The sequence below is a fragment of the Halichoeres trimaculatus genome, unplaced genomic scaffold, assembly GCF_033239565.1.
Source record: "Halichoeres trimaculatus isolate MK-OKI-2021-1 unplaced genomic scaffold, fHalTri1.1 fHalTri1_scaffold_22, whole genome shotgun sequence".
Classification (NCBI taxonomy): Eukaryota; Metazoa; Chordata; class Actinopteri; order Labriformes; family Labridae; genus Halichoeres; species Halichoeres trimaculatus.
Window position 1 is genome coordinate 3,306,387 of NW_027437200.1, and position 21,607 is coordinate 3,327,993.

At 41.8% G+C, this 21,607-nt stretch overlaps 2 protein-coding genes across 2 annotated transcripts; both read right to left on the reverse strand.

Moving 5' to 3' along the window:
* Window positions 1–1,622: 1,622 nt before the first annotated feature.
* Window positions 1,623–10,497, reverse strand: LOC141811368 (cerebellin-1-like). The gene is made up of 4 exons (XM_074699403.1): window positions 10,247–10,497; window positions 6,622–7,342; window positions 5,848–5,967; window positions 1,623–4,051 (listed from the first exon to the last, which is right to left on the reverse strand). Exons 2-4 carry the CDS (start codon window positions 6,922–6,924, stop codon window positions 3,854–3,856), a joined length of 621 nt encoding a protein of 206 aa, XP_074555504.1. The 5' UTR covers window positions 6,925–7,342; window positions 10,247–10,497; the 3' UTR covers window positions 1,623–3,853.
* A 3,955-nt stretch (window positions 10,498–14,452) lies between these two features.
* LOC141784451 (E3 ubiquitin-protein ligase TRIM21-like) lies at window positions 14,453–21,397 on the reverse strand. The gene is made up of 10 exons (XM_074662291.1): window positions 21,382–21,397; window positions 20,995–21,229; window positions 20,543–20,909; window positions 20,334–20,429; window positions 17,923–18,156; window positions 17,691–17,838; window positions 17,573–17,599; window positions 17,425–17,489; window positions 17,068–17,184; window positions 14,453–15,044 (listed from the first exon to the last, which is right to left on the reverse strand). Exons 1-10 carry the CDS (start codon window positions 21,395–21,397, stop codon window positions 14,643–14,645), a joined length of 1,707 nt encoding a protein of 568 aa, XP_074518392.1. The 3' UTR covers window positions 14,453–14,642.
* Window positions 21,398–21,607: the final 210 nt, after the last annotated feature.

Consider the following 21,607-nt stretch of genomic DNA (forward strand, 5'->3'; position numbering starts at 1 on the left):
TTTTCACCAAGCAGTTAAATACACCTCATGATGGGTAAAGGCAAAGAGCTCTCTGAAGATATTCACAACCTGATTGTTGCTCAGCATCAGAATGGAACTGGTTACAGACTTATATCAAAGCACCTGAATATTCCAGTCAGCACTGTTGGGGCCATTATTCACAAGTGGAAGAAGCACCACCTTACCATCAACAAGCCACACACAGGAGCTCCTTGCATGATTTCTGACCAGGGAGTCAGAAAGATAGTCAGAAGAGTACTCAACGAGCCAAGGACCACCCTGAAAGTGCTCCAGAAAGACTTGGAGGCAGCAGGTATAATTGTTACAGAGAAAACAATATGCAATGTACTCCACCGCCATGGCCTCTATGGACGCTCAGCCCGCAAGACTCCATTCCTCAAGAAAAGGCATGTTGAAGCTGGTTTAAAGTTTGCTAAACAGCATCTTGACAAGCCTGTAGAATACTGGGAAAATGTTGTCTGGTCAGATGAGACCAAAATTGAACTTTTCAGCTGTCATACTACAGACCATGTTTGGAGGAGAAATGGCTCTGCACATCACCCAAAAACGCTATAACAACAGTGAAGTTTGGAGGTGGAAGCATCATGGCATAGTGTTGTTTCTCATCTAATGGTGTTGGCAAACTTCATATAATTGACAGAGCAATGAATGGAGCCATGTATGGGGAAATTCTTGATCTGAATCTGCTGCCATCCACCAGGATGATGAAGATGAGACGTGGCTGGACCTTCCAGCAGGACAACGAGCCAACGCACACGGCAAAGTTGACTCTCAAATGGTTTCAAAAAAAGAAAATCAATCTGTCAGAATGGTCTAGTCAATCACCTGACTTCAATCCAATTGAACATTTGTGGAAAGAAGTAAAGAAAAGGGTTCACCAGAGGGCACCAAAGAATATTCAAGATTTAAAGACAATCTGTGCAGAGGAATGGGCCAAAATCACTATAGATATAGATATCGATATCGATATAGATATAGATATAGATATAGATATAGATATAGATATAGATATAGATATAGATATAAAGAGGAGGGCCCAGCTAGTTGCAGAATGCTTACTGAGAATAAAACAGAGACAGTGGGACACTGTCTGACTCCAGCAGGTGGCAGTAGAACAGCACAGAATGGTTTAGAAGAAGACGAAGCGAAATGAAAGTGATTGATGATGAGACGATGTAGAGGTAAAAGTAATATTCTCTAGAATAAAAACATAGAAACACTCACTTTTCAGCTGTAGATCTAACATGCAGCATGAGACTTAAGTCTTTTCTAAGACCTAATTAACCTATTTTTTTCTGACTTAAGAAAAAAAATTAAAAAGAATAATACGTGGAAAAGTCCTGATATAATTTGGGGCTACACAGATAAAGGCTGATTTGTAAGTGTTAAGAAGTGTTTATGTTGTGTATTTTTACACTCGGTCTGTTCCTTAACTTTAACTCTAGGTGGCACTACTGATTCTCTGTTCATTCAAGGTGTCTTGAGATCACTTCCCTACATTTCTCTATAAATTACCATGATAGACATATATGATTGACTTATGTATCACTTTTATTCACTGGCACAGCTGTGTTAATACATGGAAACTGCAACAAAACTAAAACCTGAACCCCTTTAAACATGTGTTGTGCTGTGTGTAATGCTTTTATTTGTGTTGGCTGTTTCCTGTGATCCGCTGTGGTTTCCAAACAGTTTTTGAATGAAAGCCGTCACATTGTTTTGTAGCTCAGACATGAACCTACAAAGTGCTTACACAGGCCTCTGCTGTGCACCAGGGTGTTGACGCTGATCCGATGTGATGGTCTGGTGTGAACTCGACGGGCTTCTGGCAATAGATCCCTTCTCATGCTGCCAATCCTCCATCTGCCACCGGATCCACCGCAGAGAGACGCAGGAGTCGCTGTGTGGACCAGGAACCAATACAGGATGTATGAGGGCCTCTAAGTTCCTTAGTAAACTTATTTTAATGCTTTAATGTAAAGGCTTTCCAACTTTGTACAATGTATCATCAAAAAGTTTATTTACAACAAAGAAATGACTGTCCCTCCTTACTTTTTGTGCAAAGTTCAGGGATGAAAAGGCAGAAAATAGATACCATGATTTTCTTTATTGACATGAAGACTTGTTTCTCTGTTTTTCGTGCATTTATGGAAAGTCACAAACCCAGACAGGTAGAAACCTGGTATAAGCAAGCATGTACAACACACTAAAGCAGTTTGACAGCACTAAACCAAAGAGAATGATAAAAATGGAAAACATGTCCAGGGTTATTTGGTGCAGTTACTTTGAGAAGTATCAATGCAGTTACTTTGAGAAGTATCAATGCATCAAACCAGTTCTACCTCGGCATACATATCAACTTTAATCCTCTGAAATTTCTGCAAGGGATTTAGTCTTTATTTATATATTGTTTTTGTCAGCAGTCTGAGTTTTAGTTGTAGTCTTAGTCTTTTGGAAGAAAATATGTTTTTGTTGTAGTCACATTCAGTGATCTCCATATGTGATAATTTTAGTCCAGTTTTAGTCAAAGAAAACAAACAAAAAAAAGGTCTCAGTCTAGTTTTAGTAAAAACAGAAAGTTTTAGTCTTTAACAAATTTATTTAGGTCAATAAGTTTTGGAAATTGGAAACAGTTGGTTTCTATTTTCAGGTTGTATCAAGTGTTATAATTCATATAACAATAGTTAGCCTGAACACTTCAGCATCATAACCAAATTCCTTACCAGACTGATAGCTTTAGCCTGGACTTTCCCATTGATGGAGATGTGATGCTGAAACAGGCAGAAACCTTTTATCTCCATGTAGCAACTTTTTCACAAGTTTATATAAAATAAATCAGAGCATTAATGGGTTTTTATTTTGATCACAATACGACTGGCCAATAGTTTGATATTAAATATGATGATCTTAAAATCTATTTCTGTTCATCATCATTTATAGGTTCACTTATATTTACCCTCCATAGTGAGTCCATGTTTGGTCAGAACCTCAGCCAAAAACCAACTTTTTCATTAAATTCACAAAGTGAAAACTGGATTTAGAATATCAGCAGTTAAAATTATTTCTTAGTGGACAAACCTGGTTACCTGACTTTAGATAAAGAAGACACATTTAATAACACAGCTGCAGACGTTGCTGGTGTTTCAGTGTTAAGTGTGACCCTGTTAAGTGGTGACTCTCAGCTAACAATCACTGACACATTCCTCTGAGAGTCTCCAGTTAGCACAGTCACTCTTTGCTCCAAAACACCTGTATCTCTGTAACGCTCAGAGCTGGATAGAAGTTGACTCCATGGTGTAGTATCATTTCTGACAGCTGACCACAGAACAACCAGACATTTTTGTGCTGCTTACAGCTTCAACTTAGTGTTTAAAGAACGAAAACTCATCTGAATGAACGGAGCTAAACGCTCCTTCTGTTGCTGAATGCTTCTGTATCACAACCTAGGTTGAGGAGGGGTCTGTGTGTGTGCAGTCCCAGGTGTGTTGAGCAGAATGTGCGCTGCAAGTCGAGTGGTGGGTGTGACCAAACAAGGATAGGATGTAGCAGCATCGGTGATACTTTTCAGCTTTTAACACAGATTACACACACAACAGGCAGAAATGGCATGCATTTTGAAAGTCTGACAGACCACGCACTATCATTTACATCCAGTCTCATCTTGTCAATGAAAACTCACTAAGGTCTCGTCATGTTTGAGTCATTAAAGAGCCATGTTTAGCTCGTCACCGTCTTGTTATCGTCTTGGAAAAAAGGCGAGTCAACAAAATCATTTTGTCAAAACAACACTGATCCTGCCAACAGTATTTTCTCCATCCCTCTCAGACCAAAGCTACAAGGGGAACACCAGAAACCCCGAGAAGGTGGAGAACTTCCACCCTCCCATCAGGTTTCCCCTCTCCAGTTTGAGGTAAGCCTTGTCCCCTCTCTCCATTATCACCAGTCCAGCATTGGTAGCAGCTTCTCTGGTCACGTCCTGATCACCTGCGAAGGCTGAAATCACCGGCCACCCGTTGAGAACCAAGCTCACCTGGAAAGGTGGGTGAGGACATTAAGATAGAGTAAGAACAGGTGGAGACATGACTTTTATGAACTGACATTGTTACACAGACATTACATTCAATACCATTGTGTTTCGCTTTAAGTATCATCCAATGTAGTCACATTGGGTCATGGACTCATGTTTGTCTGCTGAAGGATTATCTCCAGGAGAAGTTACCATAACGTTTTTTTACAGGACAAACATTTTCTGCTACCTATCAAATCATTAGCTTGGTTTCCACCAGCAGTCCAGTTTGGATCAATACAGTTTGGTATGGGTTTGATCAGTAAAGCCTGATCTTGTCTGTGTTTCCAAAGCCAACTGTGCCCTTCTTGGTTGGCAGTGCCTAAGCTGGATGCCAACAACCGTGTCAGCCATAGCAGTGCGACATAGTGTACCCCGCTAAAAAATCAAATGAAAAAGAAAATTGCCACACAGTAAATAAAGAGCAACAATGGGAGACTTCCAGTAATCCGTCTTCTTTTTCATTTCCATGTGGCTCTTTGTTACAAAGAACAATCAAACTTTGTTTCAGGGAAGGCTGTGTGCCACCAGAAAAAACACAGCAGCTGCTGTCACACAGGAAGTGACCATTTTTTCCACCAATAAACAGACTGCAGTGTTTCTAGCTCCACCTTCTGGGGGTTGTATCAGTTGCCAGGGTTACATGAGGAGTTTTCCGTCTTTCTGAATGACTTTTCCGAAACTAATAGTATACATGGAAAGGAATATTCCAGTCTCTGTTGTAATCAAACAGAATAGTCAATAGGGCATGCAAGGAAAAACGTAAACATCACGTGATTTATCAAAGATGGAGGACGACAGTTTGTTTATCACAGTGTTGCAATACTCGTTATTGGGAGTTTGTCGTCCGCCCAGTCTTGAAATTATGTTCATTTCTTTCAAAGTTTGGATCAAAAACAAACTTTCCACAGCAGTCCAGTGCTGACGGCTCGCCACCATTTTTAAAGTTGAGGAACGTCTCTAGTTGCGTCTTACGTCATATCTGAGCATGCGCTGAAAGAACGCACCCTGACAACTTCCCATCTGAGTGGATACATGATACCTCAATCGGTTTGGGGTAAGGAATATTCCACCCCTGTGAAACCGAATAAATGTCCATTCAGAATGGCACTTTTCTTTCAGTATACAAAGGTTAAATTCTTTCTGTTTGAGCAAATAAACCAAATGCAAGCGGAATATTTGGGTCCATGTAAACATGGCTAGTGTATCTGACACCCCAACAGAAAAGAAGTAGGATGGTATGGGTGGGTAATTTAGGGATCTATCCCAGGGTTAGTCAATGCCTCAAAATGTTTGCTGAACCGAAATGAACCAAACTGAACTCCTTGGTGGAAACGGGGCTTAAGGACTCCTCTTGTTGAACTTGCACAGTACACACCAGAACCCAATAAGGCTCTTTACATAAGAGGGGGTACGTACATTGTCATATTGAGACCAGCTTTGTCATTCAGAAAGCTGATGAAGTCATCAACTTTAAATAAAGATGGACTGCGTCTTATTTAATTTTTTTGAGACAATCTGAAAACAATGTGCTTTTTTAGGGTTTGAGTATATCCAAATGATCCCTGAAGTTTGCTTTGGTAGCGATGAACTACTCAGAGATTGTTTCAAGAACAAAGACGACATGAAGAGCAGAAGAAGTGCTGGTTGGTGAATTTTAGACCGTTAACATCTAATAGATTTCACTCTGTTTTAATTCACCAGATGAGACTGAACATTCGCCAACATGCTCTTCAGATCTCTCAGTCTGTCGCTCTTACTTGTATGGTCTGCCGGTTGTAAACTTTGACGACGTGAAAGCTGAAACTGTAGACACCTTTTCTAGGGGCCACAAAGATACTTCTGGCAGGATCAAAATGGCTGCCAACGTTTACAAGAATCTGGAAAGGAGAAGAAACAATGAGTATGAATTGTTCAACCAGATCCTGAGATGTTCTCCTGTCAGTGCCTCAAGTCGCTGCTTTGAACAGTCGTTCAGTCAGTTTAGCATCCAACCAGGAGAGCAAGAGATCAACATGAAATACAGGAAATATCGAAATGATTTTAGCTGAATATTTTATTTTGTCTACATCTCTGAGACGTTTCATCATCAGTGATTATCTATAATTACTGTTATTGACACAATCGTAAACCCATTTTAATTTGTGTCACGTGTACAGTGTGACCTGAGCTTCAATTAAGTTTTCATGACTCACATACGGAAATGACTCACATCAATTTGGTTTATGCTTGCTGTAATTATGGCATACTTCAGGTTTTAGTAGCACTTAAAGTTTATTAATAACTGATGGGAAATTCCAACTGGGATGGTCAAATGGAGAAGTGACAGAATTTTTCCACAGCTTCCAACAAGCAATACTGAATAACTACGGGACTGATTGCCTGTAAAATCTCTTCATGTCCTTTCTAGGATAAATTGGTGTAAGTGTGAGATCATTCAGTTTTTCCCCAGTGACATCATAACAACAAGTACCACCAAACCCTGTAACACAACGATGGAGTATCATTGCCCACTGAATGGAAGTGAGACCAACCTGGTCAAAGTAGATCGTCATGGTGCGATTGCTCATCTCCGAGGGCTCGTGGTTGGTGTTACGGATAGCTGAAAACGCCACCCTTCCAGTTCCTGACCTCACCGACATCCCCAGAGCATTACCTGATGGCTCTGCAGAGGGAGTGGAGTCACAGACCACCAAGCACTTCCCCTCCAGCACGATTGGCTCTGTGTCATTCTGACAAATGACTTGTGAAGGCTCCCAAAGGAGCAGAAGCAGTCCGAGGGAAAACACTGTTTGGGGAGCAAGGCAGGGCAAACAGGGGGGAGATGGACAGGGCATAGCTCCAGACCAGGGTGTTCAAAGTGCTCCTGGGCTTGATGATGTTTGACAGGACACCCTGCTCAAGTCCTTACAGAGAACTCACCAAATTCAGAGTTACGTCTCACTTTTGCAGCAGGATCATGATTTCACATCCAAAGACTCTTCATTCAGTCATTGGATGTTTACTGAAACAGTAAGGAGGAAACCTGCAAACAAAATATACTTCCAGCTCTGGGTGGAGGTTGAGTCTTCCCAGAGAAGATTGTTAGTTGGCACCAGTTTGGCAGCTTCCAATTACAGCAAACAGGAAGTCTTTATTTGGACAGCAGGGGTTGGAATGAAATAGTTCACCTGGCAGGGACAATGGCAACCTGCCAGCTGGGCGCTGGCTCTCAGATCAATCCTGGTTCAGGGATAGTCAGGACTTCAGGTCGATCTAAAGCACAAGACACAAGTTTGAGTAGAAGTTAAAAAGACAATTCCTGAAGGTGATGGTTGGACAGTTTTTCTGCTTTGATGAAATGTGATGCTGATTTCTCTCATTTATACAACACCACGATGCACCTCACGTCACAACAACAGATACATGTACAACAAAAACATCAGTCAGTTAAATCTGACATCAGTCCAGGTTCTTCAGCTCTGCTCATGGAGGTTTGTTTCTGCACCTTTAATCTGAGGTTGAACTTCACTTCATTTCTGCTGATAGGACTGACAGGTATCATTGACAGGCAAGCTTCACATGAGGTCCCATAAAACAGCTCCATGTCTCCAGCTCAAAAGGAAAAGTTTCTGTTCAGTGACAAGGATGTGATACTCTTAAAGCTTTCACTGTTCGTAGTTTCTTCTTTGGGCAAACTATAGAATTTTCACACCTGCTTTGTCTACTTTACTTTGCCCCGTTCACTCTATCACCTTCACTCTATCTCCCTCACTCTGCCTCCTTCACTCTGCCTCCTCCACTTTGCCTCCTTCAATCTGTCTTCTTCTCTGTGCAAATGCTCCATCTCCTTCACCGTGTCTCCTTCCCTCTGTTTCCTTCATTCTGGAAACCTGCTCCATCTCCTTCTTCTTCTCTATCATCTCACTTCCTAGATTTGAATACCTGCTATCTCCTTTACTCTGCACCTCCCCTCGGTCTCCGCAGACCTGCTTTGTCTTCACTCTCTCCTTCACTCAGTCTCCTTCACTATGCCTACTTCACTCTGTATCCTTCACTTAGCCTCCTACCCTCTGTTTCCTTCACTCTGCATACCTGCTCTGTCTCCCTTTCTCTGGCTCCTTCACTCCATCTCCTTCACTCTATCTCCTTCACTATGCCTTCTTCCCCCTGTTTCCCTCACTTAGCCTCCTTCCCTCTGTTTACTTCACTCTGCACACCGGCTCAGCCCCCCTTTCTCTGTTTCCTTCACTCTGTCTCCTTTTAATTTGTCTCCCTCACTTTTCCCCCTTCATTTTAATTCCTTCACTCTGTTTCCTTCACTCTGTTTCCTTCACTGTGTCTCCTTCACTCTGTCTCCTTTGCTCAGCCTTCTTCACTCAGTCTTCTTCACTCTGCCTCCTTCACGCTGTCTTCTTCTCTGTGCAAATGCTCTGTCTCCTTCACTGTGTCTCCTTCCCTCTGTTTCCTTCACTCTGCAAGCCTGCCCCATCTCCTTCTTCTTCTCTATCATCTCACTTCCTAGATTTGAATACCTGCTGTCTCCTTTACTCTACACATCCCCTCTGTCTCTGCAGATCTGCTCTGTCTTCACTCTATCTCCTTCACTATGCCTTCTTCCCCCTGTTTCCCTCACTTAGCCTCCTTCCCTCTGTTTACTTCACTCTGCACACCGGCTCTGTCCCCCTTTCTCTGTTTCCTTCACTCTGTCTCCTTTTAATTTGTCTCCCTCACTTTTCCCCCTTCATTTTAATTCCTTCGCTCTGTTTCCTTCACTCTGTTTCCTTCACTGTGTCTCCTTCACTCTGTCTCCTTTGCTCAGTCCACTTCACTCAGTCTCCTTCACTATGCCTACTTCCCTCTGTATCCTTCACTTAGTCCCCTTTCCTCTGTTTCCTTCACTCTCTATACCTGTTATGTCTCTGTTTCTCTGTCTCCTTCACTCTGTCTCCTTTACTATGCCTTCTTCCCTCTGTTTCCCTCACTTAGCCTTCTCTCTGTTTCCTTAACTCTGCATACCGGCTCTGTCCCCCTTTCTCTGTTTGGTTCACTCTGTCTCCTTCCCCCTGTTTCCTTCACTCTGCAGACCTGCTTCATCTAAAACACTCTGGCGTCTTCGATTAAAATACTTTACTCTGCACATCCCCTCTGTCTCCTTCACTTAGCCTCCTTTCCTCTGTTTCCTGCACTCTGCAGACCTGCTCTTTCCACCTCACTCTGACTCCTTCATTCTATCTCCCTCACATTACCCCCTTCATGCCATCTCCTTCACTTCTGCTCCCTTCACTGTCTCCTTCAATGTTTCTCCTTCACTCTGCACATCCCCTCTGTCCCCTTACTCTGCACTTCCTCACTTTTTAAGCACAGGCCACCCTTGGTATTGCCCTGTTTTTTAACTTACTTTTTTCTTTTTCTTGAGTTTTTAAAAACTCAAAAAAATACAACACACCAAAAACCCCTCCAACCTCTCCATAAAATCTTATTAAAAAATCAATTTCAGTTGACAAACCTACAATAAGAGCAATAAAAAGATAGCCCAAATTTTTTGAGTCCAAACTCTCAGGGTGGGCCGCTTCGACAAAGGACAGGAGGACGGAAACAGGACGGATCCAAAGAGTGTGATGGTGGAGGAAATGGATGGGAACATTAAAAAGGATTATCTGGCAGGAGTAGAGTAAGCAGAAGAAAAATTGATGAGGTAATGTTTTGGCCAGGAAGAGTCCCACATGAGTAATGCCAGCTGGACTGGGGGGGGGGGGGGGGGGGGGGGGGGGGGGGGGCAGTAGACTATCACAATCCCTCCATGGAGAGGCCATCTGTGGGTAAACACTCCCACGCTTTCTCTCCCTGCACCTTTCCAAATGAAGCGTATTCACTGCGGTTACATTCCTCCACACACACATGCTATAAATAAACACACTATAAATACAGAAATGATGAGACAAGCTCACCACCACCAAATGAACAATTTATTAGAGAAAATTAATCATATTTAGGGAAGTATTTATGCAATAAGACCAAACATTTTCTACTGGAACTGATGAAATGTAAGTTCATGTGAAAACCATATCAAGCTCCAGAATTAGTCATTAAACAAAGCACAAAAAGTCAAATATTTTGAAAACATTTTCAACAAAAGATCAACAAAAGAAAATTTCAAAATGCTGAGAAAGAACTTACCTCTGAGTAAATTGTCGGCTCTGTCGTAAAATACAAATTTCTTCCATAAAAGTTGGACTATCCCAGGAGTCCGTCTTCTCTGTTAGCCTCTCTGTTAGCCTCTCTGTTAGCTCCTCTGTTAGCCTCCCTGTTAGCTCTGTTCCTCCCTCCCTGTCATCACCATCTCCCCCTCTCTCTCCTTCCTCCTCTGTTACTACCTCTCTGTTCCAGACCCCTGCGTCCAAGCAGACGTTTAATCACATCACCAGCATCGCAGCCCTTCTGTTCCCACAGCTCCTCGACCCCCTACTGTACCTGCTTCCTCTCCCTCTTCCCCCTCCTTCTCCTCATAGCTTCTCTACCTTACATGCCATAAACATTAGAGCTCAAAAGAAAGAGCTGAAATTATTTTCTTTTCTCTATTTTAGTTTGATTTTACTCTTAATTTATGATGATGGTATACTGTGGTTTGATCAACCACAGAAGCAACACGTAGACACCATCCATAAAGTATCGCCCTCAACAGAAGCATGCCAAGACTAGACAACCAAATTCTCAAAATATAGAAAAGTATGTATGTGTATTGGTCTTTACTGAGTGGGACTGAAAGGGGTCTCCACAGTGTTGCCAACTTAGCGACTTTGTTGCTATTTTTTAGCAACTTTCTGGACCCCTCTGCGAGAAAATTAGAGGAAAGCAACTAGCGACAAATCTTGCGACTTTTTTGGTGGTTGGAGGCTCCAAGATCACGGGAGACAAACAAAAGCACTGTTTTCTCTCTTTGCCAGCTGTACACTACAGGCACTAGGACAGCTCAGTTGACAGGTAGGCAGCCACAGGTTTGTTTTTAACCTGTATGTGAAATTCTGTTATGTAGCAAGCTAACAGGCTAACTAATGTAGGAATTAAGTTTTTGTCTTCAATTTGATTTAGAGTTTTTTTTTCAAGGAATGCAGATAAGAAATTGGAAATGTCCACGTTTTATTGTGAGAGTGTGGACGATGATTCATATCCAATAATTTTTACTGTAATCTATAACACTTTAAGATCTATTCACGATGAGAAGAAGACTCAGAGCCTTTAATTACACTCTAAAGCCCAGTGTCTTTGTCTGTGTTACTGGCATGGATAAGGAAGTTGCTGAGTCGTAAAAGGAGTCTTTTGTGTGACATGAATGACCAAACCCTCAAAGGTGGGGTAAGCATTATGAATATGAAGAAGGGTAGGGACCAGTACTTGGGTTTTTATATTTTAGAGACCTCTCATCATCATGCATCTTCTCAAACCTTCACAAAGTTTTCATCCAACAGTTAAACGTACCACTTCAGCTCTACGTGTCTGTCACTCTTGTTCAGTGAAGGAGCTTAAAGAGGTCAAGGCAGAGTTAGAATACCTCAGCGAAGGGTGGAGGAGCTTTTGGTGTGTCCAACAAAAACAAAACCTCAGGCATGGGTTTGAACGTGGAGCTCATCTAAAGCAGCAGCTCTGTGGATGATGGCTTCAAGCCTTTGTATTCAGAAATAAAAGCAATGATGAAGCATAATACTCCAACAAAAGAGTCACTAAGAGCCTGATGACTAAGTAGGTTGTGCACTCAGGCAAACAGACATACTTAAGTGTTTCTGATTCAAAGACATGTGCGTATTGTCTGTTAGTGGGTTAGATAAATAAACAGGATACTGGGGCCAGGCAGGGCATACAGCAGGGTGAGCTCGGGCCTAGAACTTTAAACTTACTATTTAAAACCATAGACTGCACATAACAATCAATGGACGTGGTCTCCCTGACATCACTGTCTGTTCCCAGAACAGATTTTTAAAGCAAATCTGCGGGCGCAGCCATTTTGGAAGTGACACAGGCTTCGAGTCTCCACGCTAACAGCCACAGGGCACCAGTCATGTGAGCTAAACTGTGCCTCTGATTGGGTAAACTCGTGATTTTATTATCATCTAAACTGACCAGTTAGCTCATTTTTTTTTTTAAGTCTGTTGGTTTCTGCTTTTTTGAAACGTGTTAGGAAGTTAAATCATGTAAAATGATAAATCAAAATCTTATTTCCAAGTGGAAGAGTTGAAGTATCTCGGGGTCTTGTTTACGAGTGAGGGGAAAATGGAGCGAGAAGTTGACAGATGGGTCAGTGCGGTGTTGGCAGTGACCCGGATGCTAAATCTGTCCGTTGTGGTGAAGAGAGAGTTGAACGTGAAGAAAACGCTCTCAATTTACTGGCCACTCTACGTCCCAACCCTCACCTATGGCCACAAGCTGTGGGTAGTGACCGAAAGGACTAGTGATGGGAAAATGGATTCTTTTTACTGAATCAAGTTTAAATGAGTCACTCACCTAAGTGAATGGGGTTTTTGAGCCATTTGAGTCACTCGAGTCACTTACCCAGAAAGTGCATAGAAATCTATATTTCAGAGAGATTCATACCAGCAACATGACTAAATAGGACAATTAATACACTCCAATGTGAAAAAAGAGTGAAAGATCATACGAGTCACTCACCAGCTCGTATGAGTCATTCTGTGAGTGAGTAAGTGCGACCCATATGTGCTGAGAGTCGAGCCATGCTACGTACGTGCGAGCTGGCGAGTGACTCGTGTGTGCTTTGAGTCATACTGTGAGTAAGTTAGTGATCCGTTACCGTATGTACTGTGGGTGAGTTAATGACCCGTATACACTGTGAGTTGAGCCATTCTGCGTACCAGATATACTTAGCCATTCTCCTGTGATGTGAGTGAGGGGCTAGGTTACCGTGAGCTTTGTACTGTGTCAGTAAATGAGTCATTTGGGGCGAAGAATCATGATTCTCGAGTCAGTAAAGTGATTCTCGGGTACTGAACGATTCGTTCATGATTCACACAACACGATCGTGGATACAAGCACTTGGAGAGGATGCCTCCTAAGCGCCTCCATAGGGAGGTCTTTGGGCATGCCCACCTGGGAGGAAACCCTGGGGTTGATCAGGCAATGCAAAAAACTAAAATCTTATTAAGTGTTTTTGTTGTGTTTTAAGTAGAAAAAGTCTTTTCAGACTTAATATGAGCCACATTCACTACCAGTCTGGAAAAATGTCTTGTTTCAAGTTATCTAAAGACAAAATGAGACCTGTATTGTTTGTAACAAGTAAAAAAATAAATAAAAATCTGCCGATCGGACATGCAAATTTGCTTTAAATTGGCTTGAAACTAGATTAATGTCTTCATACAAGTAACTTATCTCTTGCTCCATTGGCAGATTTTTTTTTACCTGTTCCAAAAAACTCAGATATCATATAAGTTTTTAAATAACTTGAAACAAGACATTTTTCTGGACTGGTCAGGTGAATGTGGCTCATATCAAGTCTTAAAAGATGCTTTCTACTTAAAACGGGACAAAAAAAAAACACTTGGTAAGATTTCAGTTTTATACAGTGAGGACATGATGGAAAGATTATATCTCTTGGCCCCAGAGGAGCTGGTGAAAGTGGCCAGGGACAAGGGGCCACTGGTCTTCAGAGATGAACAGGGGGTGGAGGATGGATGGAAATCTCATTTTTATGATTTTCTTCCTTTTTGAACAGCTGATGTTCTGGGTGTGCTGTATGATATCATGGTTAGCAGACGACAAGCAGAAGTGAGTGCTGGGGCATTGTTGTTGTAGAAATCATGGTATAGATCCAGTCATTGTTGTAGCAGATGGTCTTGTTTGCTTTTGTCGGTCATAAAGGATCTGTCATGAAAACACTTAGACACTCCTGATGGGGACTTCTTCAAAAAATGTCAAGTTATGAGACAATTAAGTGATCATTCTTTACATTTTTGAATCTTTAAAAAAAAAAAATCTTTAAAACCTTTGAATTACAGAAAAACTGCCCTAGATCAGCTGTTCTCTGTTTGCACGGTGTAACATCACATTTGACCTTTTGTTTCTGCTTTACAATGACAAGTCAAAAGTGTATCAGGAAAAAGTCACTGATTTCAAAAGGCTACTTTTTTAAACTTTTATTTTTGAGTTTCACAGACAAATTAATTCATGACATTAACATTTAATTGTTCCAACAACATCATAGACAGCAGCTAAATTTCCTTCATAGAAACCTGAAAACATTTATAAAAAAAAAATCTTCTTGGAAAAAGTAATCGAAAAAGCAAGAAAAAAAATATCAACGACAACAACATAAACAAATCTGATTTTCAGCCTGTTGCAGGCTAATGTATGGAAGCTCATCTCTGCTAGTAAAAAAAATGGAGAAGTAAAAAAAGAATTATCTCTGACTATTTTTTTTTAATGTTCTGGCAGAAACAGGCTTCCATACTAATAATGTTTAATACTATTACAGTAAAATAAGTGTTCCAACCAAAACAGGTTAAATATGCTCTTTATTCCAAAATGAGACCAAAGAGTTTTTATTTTCGTCTTTGTTTCATGCAGCAGGTTAAAGATCCGTCTCAATGGTGATGTCCTGAGGCTCCCTGACCTGTCCCTCCACCGGGCTGAGGATCAGTGGGGCGACGTTCCTCCCGTTATCGTGCAGACAGGGGTTCAGGTACGGGTAGAGAGGCTCTGTGAAAGAACACCCGCTGTAGGTGTAAATGTGAGTCTTTGCGTCTGCGTCGTAGAAGGACACTGACCCCGCCTCATAGTCCAGGAACACGCCCACTTTCTGAGGGGTTTCCCGGAGCTGGAGGGTGATGGAGGGGCCGGCGCAGGCACTCAGACTGCCGCCTTTCCTGCGACAGATGGCCCAGTAACCGCTGTCAGGACGCACTGTGATGGCTCCTTTCCTGTTGATGGACTCCTTGGCCACACCCAGATCCCAGTCTGTTTTATCCCCCACCTGAGAGGAAGAGCAGAGAAGAAAGACAAAGAGACAGACAAACTCTGTTTATCTTTAGGTTTCGTTGTTTTGATGTTATCATTTTTTACACACTCACTGCTCTAGTGGTTTTAAGGGCTAACATCTGCAATTGATGTCGGTTTAGAAAAGCAAACCAACACTTTTTGATTTAAAGCCACAGTAGATTACTGCTGTCTGGAAATGATGAAACATCTTTGGTTGATTAAAAAAAGAAACAATTTTTGACCCAAATATGCGGTGTGATGTGTGAATTTGTAAGACTGTCCTCCATATAGACCAATTTACAGTCAACATTGTCAAAAATATGTTTGCACATTTTGGAGATGATAGGGCACAGACTTCCTGTGTTCAAAGGCACGGATTGGCTGTTTGTGCTCCATTTTAAAGTCTGCACATGTTGCTAATTTAAGGTTGCCTGAAAAGAAAATTTTGATTGTATTCTAATTAAAAACTGCCATGTCTGTATGATGGCAGGGTCTCATATCCACTGCATTCTGAGGATGTTCTGATCAGGGTTTTTTTGCCCATGAGTCCAAGTCTGCGTCATTTGATTTTGACTATTTGTGGATACTGAATCCAGATTCAATACTTCTGCTCCGATGCATCGTACTCCCAGCCTCAAGCTTCTGCCATGTTCTGCTCCACTTTAAGGCATTCAGCCAATAGTGTCACTTTGACCATTTGTTTTGAAATATTAAAGATCTGATAAAAAAATAATGAGAATGAATATGTGTACACATCAGTGGCGATTGCTCTAAGACTGCAAGGGAGGCTCAGCTCCCCCTAAAATGTCCCCAAAAAAGTGGTGATATGTTCTGCTGTGTGTACATTTCATTGACAAAATATTTGCTAGAATTCCTCACAGAGTCTCAGCGCTGTAACACAGTCAGACGCTGAGCGTCTTCTGACTTCAGCGGGGAGGAATAGAGTGGGTTGTTCCACTGTGGAAACTGGACGGTCATTGGATAAACGCTTGGCTTTGCCCCGCCCATCGGACGCTCAGCGTCTCTGGGGGTCTATGAGGCAGTGGGCTGGCCTGGACATGGGGCTTCTGCATGATGACTGGATGATCTGTTTGAGGTCGAATCCCTTTTTGATTGACAGTGAAATGAGCCAGTCAGCGATCTTGAAGTATAACTCTCCACCGAAGCATCTTCTGAGTGCTACATTTACTTGTTTTGGACTGATCCGGAGGATTTATTGATCCCCAGCAAGATTATCTTTCTTAAAAACGACGAGTGTTGTGTTTAAAGATTTTCTCTCTTTTTACCAATAAGCAGCTACAGCTACAGCTGTGGAGCTTCTCTCCCTGTCACTCTCACTTACAGCCTGTCGTAGTCTCATGTAGCAGCTCAAGCTGCTAACAAGCTGACATGGAGGGTAGAATTTATGTTTAAATAAATAAACAAATTTATGATGTAGGCTGGAAAAAAAATGAGCTTCCCCTCCTTGACTGACCAGCAGCTGCCACTGGTACATATCCAACACCTGATCAGGATGTAATGTCCGATTCTGACGAAGTCTAACCATGTGATCGACCTCGATTTCCAAACAGAACATTCCTTCTACATTCCCTCCTCAATCATGGTCACAAAACACCATCACAACAAAAAATGATTTGCTGAAGACGTTTTTTTGTTTTGGTTTGGTTTTTTGTAATTTTTTGAAAGTTTGGTTACAGAGAATATGAAAAGTTTAGGTTGGCTTGTCTGTATTTTGAGTTGGATTTATACGAGGTGATGATAGGAAATGAATAGTATAGTATCTCATAGTAGAGTATCTTTGTGTGCGTGCTGGATTGAAGTGAGATGGCCATATTCATTATAATCAACTGTTTTGTCACTTTGAAATCTCTGCCAGCTTCTTCCAATGACACTTTAACATACTTTACATATTATGCGTTGTGTTCTCTTGCACTAAATAAAGGTGTTATATCAGACGTGTGGAAGAAGCTGCTAACATACGAGCTAGGACTAACTCTTTCTTGTTTTTAAACTCGTACCTGAACCTCCCAGTAGCGTCTTCCAGACTTGAAGCCTTGTTTCCCAAGAACGCAGACGCAGGCATCAAATCTCTGAGGACTATCTGTGACAGGATCCTTCTTCTTTTGGCTGCTCACCTGATGAGAAGTGTGATCATTGTTATTATCAGCAGCAGCGACATAGAGTTTTCATCCCCTTCATGTCTGATTCTCACCTCCTTTTCACCACCAAACATCCCCTCATGTGAGAAGTTTCCCACCTTTATTTTTACTGAACCCCACAGTTGAGACATTTCAGATCCAAATATTCTAAATGGAGCTCAACATGCTGAGCCTGTCCCTTTTTTAGACTGAGGACTTGACACAATGTGATTGTACCTTCTTTCTGTCTGGAGAGAGGACCAGCCAGCCTGAAGCCGTCTCAGGATCCAGGGTGACGTCAACTGCAGAGACAAAGAAGGAAAACAATCAGCGAGGTCAAAACAGGTCATAACAGGCATGAAAGCATGCATGACTGTGAACATACCTGCATACTGACGCATCTTGTCTGTTTCTGTAAACAAAGGAGAATCTAAAGGTTAATCTCATGCATGAAAAATACGAATGCTTTTTTAATCTGTGATATTTGCTGAATTGTTACCAACCTTCAGCGGTGAGCTTGTTTGCGAGCTCCTGGCAAACATCCACCAGCTTGTAAGCCGCTCTGCTCACTGTCCCCATGTTGTTGTCAGAATGCACCACCACCTCAGACCACTCTCTGGTGGACGGGAGTCTACTTAAAGACGGGAAACTCTGGCACAGGGAACATTAGAAGTCTGATGAGCACACTCCTTCAGATGCAAATCAGTGCAGAGATGCTGGAATCTGGTTTCTCACCTGCAGGAGGTGCAGAGGGCTCTGTGTGAGCTCCAGCTGCTGCAGCTCGCCGCCTCTGGTCTGCAGAGCTCGGATTTCCTGCTCTAACTCCACCAGCTGCTCTTCGGCTCTCCTCTCGGCCTCCCTCTGCTGCTTGGCTAGCTCCTCCATCAGATCGGCCTGGTGTCTCTGGACGGCGGTGATTAGCATCAAGCAGACCTGAGCGCTCCTCTGTGTCTCTCTCTCTTTGATTTTCTGTTAATCAAAACCAGAAATATATAAATATAGGACAATCTTTTTTTAGGGGGTCTCACATTATTGTTGTGATTACCCAGCATGCTTTGTAGCTGAACCAATCCATCATACACCGTGTTGATTATGTGTCTGTTTGGCTATCTTTCGTTCAGATTGTTTGTGGTGATGTTCTAGCTGTTAGCTGTTAGCCAAGCTAGCTAACATTGCTGATGCACTCAGGAGCAGCTGTAGGAAACATGCTTGGGGTGGGTTGTAACATTTAAAAGTGAATGTCATCAGTGAAAATGCCAGTGGTGCCTTGTTTTTTTGTTTGCAGCCTTTGAAGGCTTCAAAGTTTCAGTCTATATGAAACACACATTTGGCTCGACTGAGGATGAGACTCCACTGTTGAAGTCCAGTCCAAGTTGATCTTAGTTGCAAAAAATAAAGTACCAGGACATAATTTTCATCCGACAGCATTAAGTGATGGGCATATTTCCAGATGTTCAACGTTAACATGCACTGCTCCATTTTTCAAACTAGTCAGGGTTGTCAGTGTAACAGTGTAAATATTTCATGTTTAAATTCCTGTTAAATTTGGGAAGCAGACACTTTTTGTTATAGTTTTGTTTTATTTTGAAAAGTTTGGGCGGAAGCTAACAACCACGATGCTGTGCATCGCTTCTGTGCAGTTTGTGAATGTCTCCGCCTGGGTAAGTTGGGTTTGAGGTTTGCTACACCGCGTGGTTAGTATAGCAAGTAGTTAAGAGTAGTTAAAAGTGCTAAAACTTAAATGATTAATCGCACAATGCAATCATATGATTAATATTCTAAGTTTGAGTCCTCAGCTTCGTTTGTTTATATGCTATGAATGAAAAACCGACATCATTAGCATTAGCTGCTAACGCGCTGTGGAGGTGTGTACCTTAGCTTTATCCTCCTGTGATGGTTTCCCTTACAAAAGAAAAATATATTGCAGTATATTGGAAAATATCATGTCATGTATTAGGTAATATATTCCCATATATGAGATTTAGTATTTATATTTTCCAATATATTGCAATATATGGAAAGCAGCAATCATTCAAATATTTTGCAATATATTGCAATATATTTCATGAATATATAGTATATTTTATATGTGCCCTCAATATATTATTCCATGTATATCATAATATATCAATAATATATTACAATACATTTCAGAAAATATATTGGTTCATATATTTTTCTTTCGTAAGGGTTTCTTGTAGAGCAAACCTCTGATCCAGCTGCCCTTTAAGAGTGATGACTGACTGTCTGTATCCCATATTTACAGGTATGTGTGTATGTTGATAAATGATATAAGATCTTGATATGTTGATATGTTAATAAGAAATGCTAATAGCTACTGTTGTGGAAAAAAAAAGAGAAAAAAGGAGCTTTACAGATAAAACACTTATGATACTGCTTCATGTAAAATGTATTTTGCTGATTTTTACTTAGCTCAGCTATGTATTGAGACAATTTTAGTTTCTTGAAATGCTACTATACGATCAGATCAGCTCACACACACACTTCTCTTTATTACACACACATGAATGTGCTATAGGGCAGTTTGTGAATGTCTCCGCCTGGAGCGAACCTCCGATCCAGCTGCCATTTAAGAGTGATGACTGACTGTCTGTGTCCCATATTTACAGAGTAAATTCTGGAAGCTCTATCTGTCCTGACTCCTGTGCCTGATTTACACCTCACACCCAACAGCACCAGCAACCATAGGTCACACCAGGTATGTATGACACACTTGAGAAGACAAGTCCATTGGCCAAACTACCCACAGCAGCGCCTAAAAAGACGCCCAGTGCAGGAAAAACGCAAACCTGGGAACCATGAAGAGATCAACCTTGCTGCTTGGCTGACGTGAGTCATTTTCAAGCCATTTTGTGTGAGTCACTTTAATATAACTACTGGCATTTCAAGAGTGATTCATTACACTACGTGTTACTAGTAAAATAATATTAATACTGCCCAACACTGGTATCAAAGATGAAATGTTAAGTGTTACAGGGTTGAGTACAGAACAGTTGCAGAACCACACCAAGCTAGCAACAGAAGTGTCAAAAATGTTAGATCTATCCCCGGTCTCCCCCACAGTTAATATATGGAAAAAAAACATTTTTTTCTTCATGTATTTAAAAAAAAAAAGTCAAACTTACTTTACTCAGATCGACTGAATTTGTAATTTGTTCCATTTTTCTCAGTCTGGTGAGGATCATCTGATGAATTTCAGCTTTCGTTTCCTTCAAATGAGACTGAAAAAAAATCAGAAAACATTTTAGACTCCAAAGATTTTGTTCGAAAAACAGAAAAAGGAAAACTTAAAGGCTGATTTTAGAGGTAGATGACAGAATAAATCCCTCTTCACCTTGACCCTCCTGCTCGCCTTCTCCATTTCGACCACCTGGTGTCTCTTGTAGTCCCTCTCGGAGCATTCCTCACACACCGGCGTCTGGTCTTTCCTGCAGAACTTAGTCAGTGGCTTGTTGTGCTTCCTGCAGAGGTGGCTGCTGGTAAAGGTGGCCGGGTCTGTCAGCCGGTGCCTCTGCAGCGCCTCGTCTCTCAGGTGTGGCATGAGGTGAGCGTGGCAGAAGGAGGCCTGGCACACAAGGCACGACTTCACCGAGGTCGACTTGTGTCCGTGGCAGATGTCGCAGGGAACCTCCTCATTGTGAGAGTAGTTTGGGATGTGATTTTGGCTTTCGTCCTCTTGGTTGAGCATTGGCGTCACAGACCTTCCATTTAGAAAGAATCACGTTAAATCTCAATAAAAGGAAATATTTTGATTTTTGAATAAATCTTTAGAAAACAGATTCAAACCTTTTAAATATTTCAACGATATCTGCAAACCCTCGGTTGATCCTGAGCTCTGGACGTTTCCTGAAAGTCTCTTTGCACAGTGGACACTGCGACTGGTCTTTGGTATCCCAGAAGCCTTCGATGCAGTCCAGGCAGAAGTTGTGTCCACATGGGATGGAGACTGGGTCAGTGTAGGTGTCGAGGCAGATACAGCACCTGAGCTGCTCCTCGAGCGGCACAGTGGCCACATTTTTTGCTGGAGAACCAAACACAGATCAACACTTGAGCATGTGTGTGAGTGAAAAGAGCTCAGCAAGAAGGAGATTAAAGACCTTAGCTGCCATAAACCACCAGCTCTGAGAGTCATATCTGATACACATGAGACTCGTGAAAACCATGAAGTCTTACCTGTGAGTGTTGACATGTTGAAAGTTCTGACTTCCCTCACAGACGCAGTGTTTAAATACTCCTCAGACTAGACTCAGTGACTAATCTCTCTGCAAACAACAGTGTCTTGTTCCTCCCACACAGGTTGTTTTTTTATTTTTTTTAACTCAGGTGATCTGGATTTTCTGGTCTGCTCTCTTTGTCACCTATCGGCCTCGGATGCAGCAACGTGCAGGAGAGGAGGCGG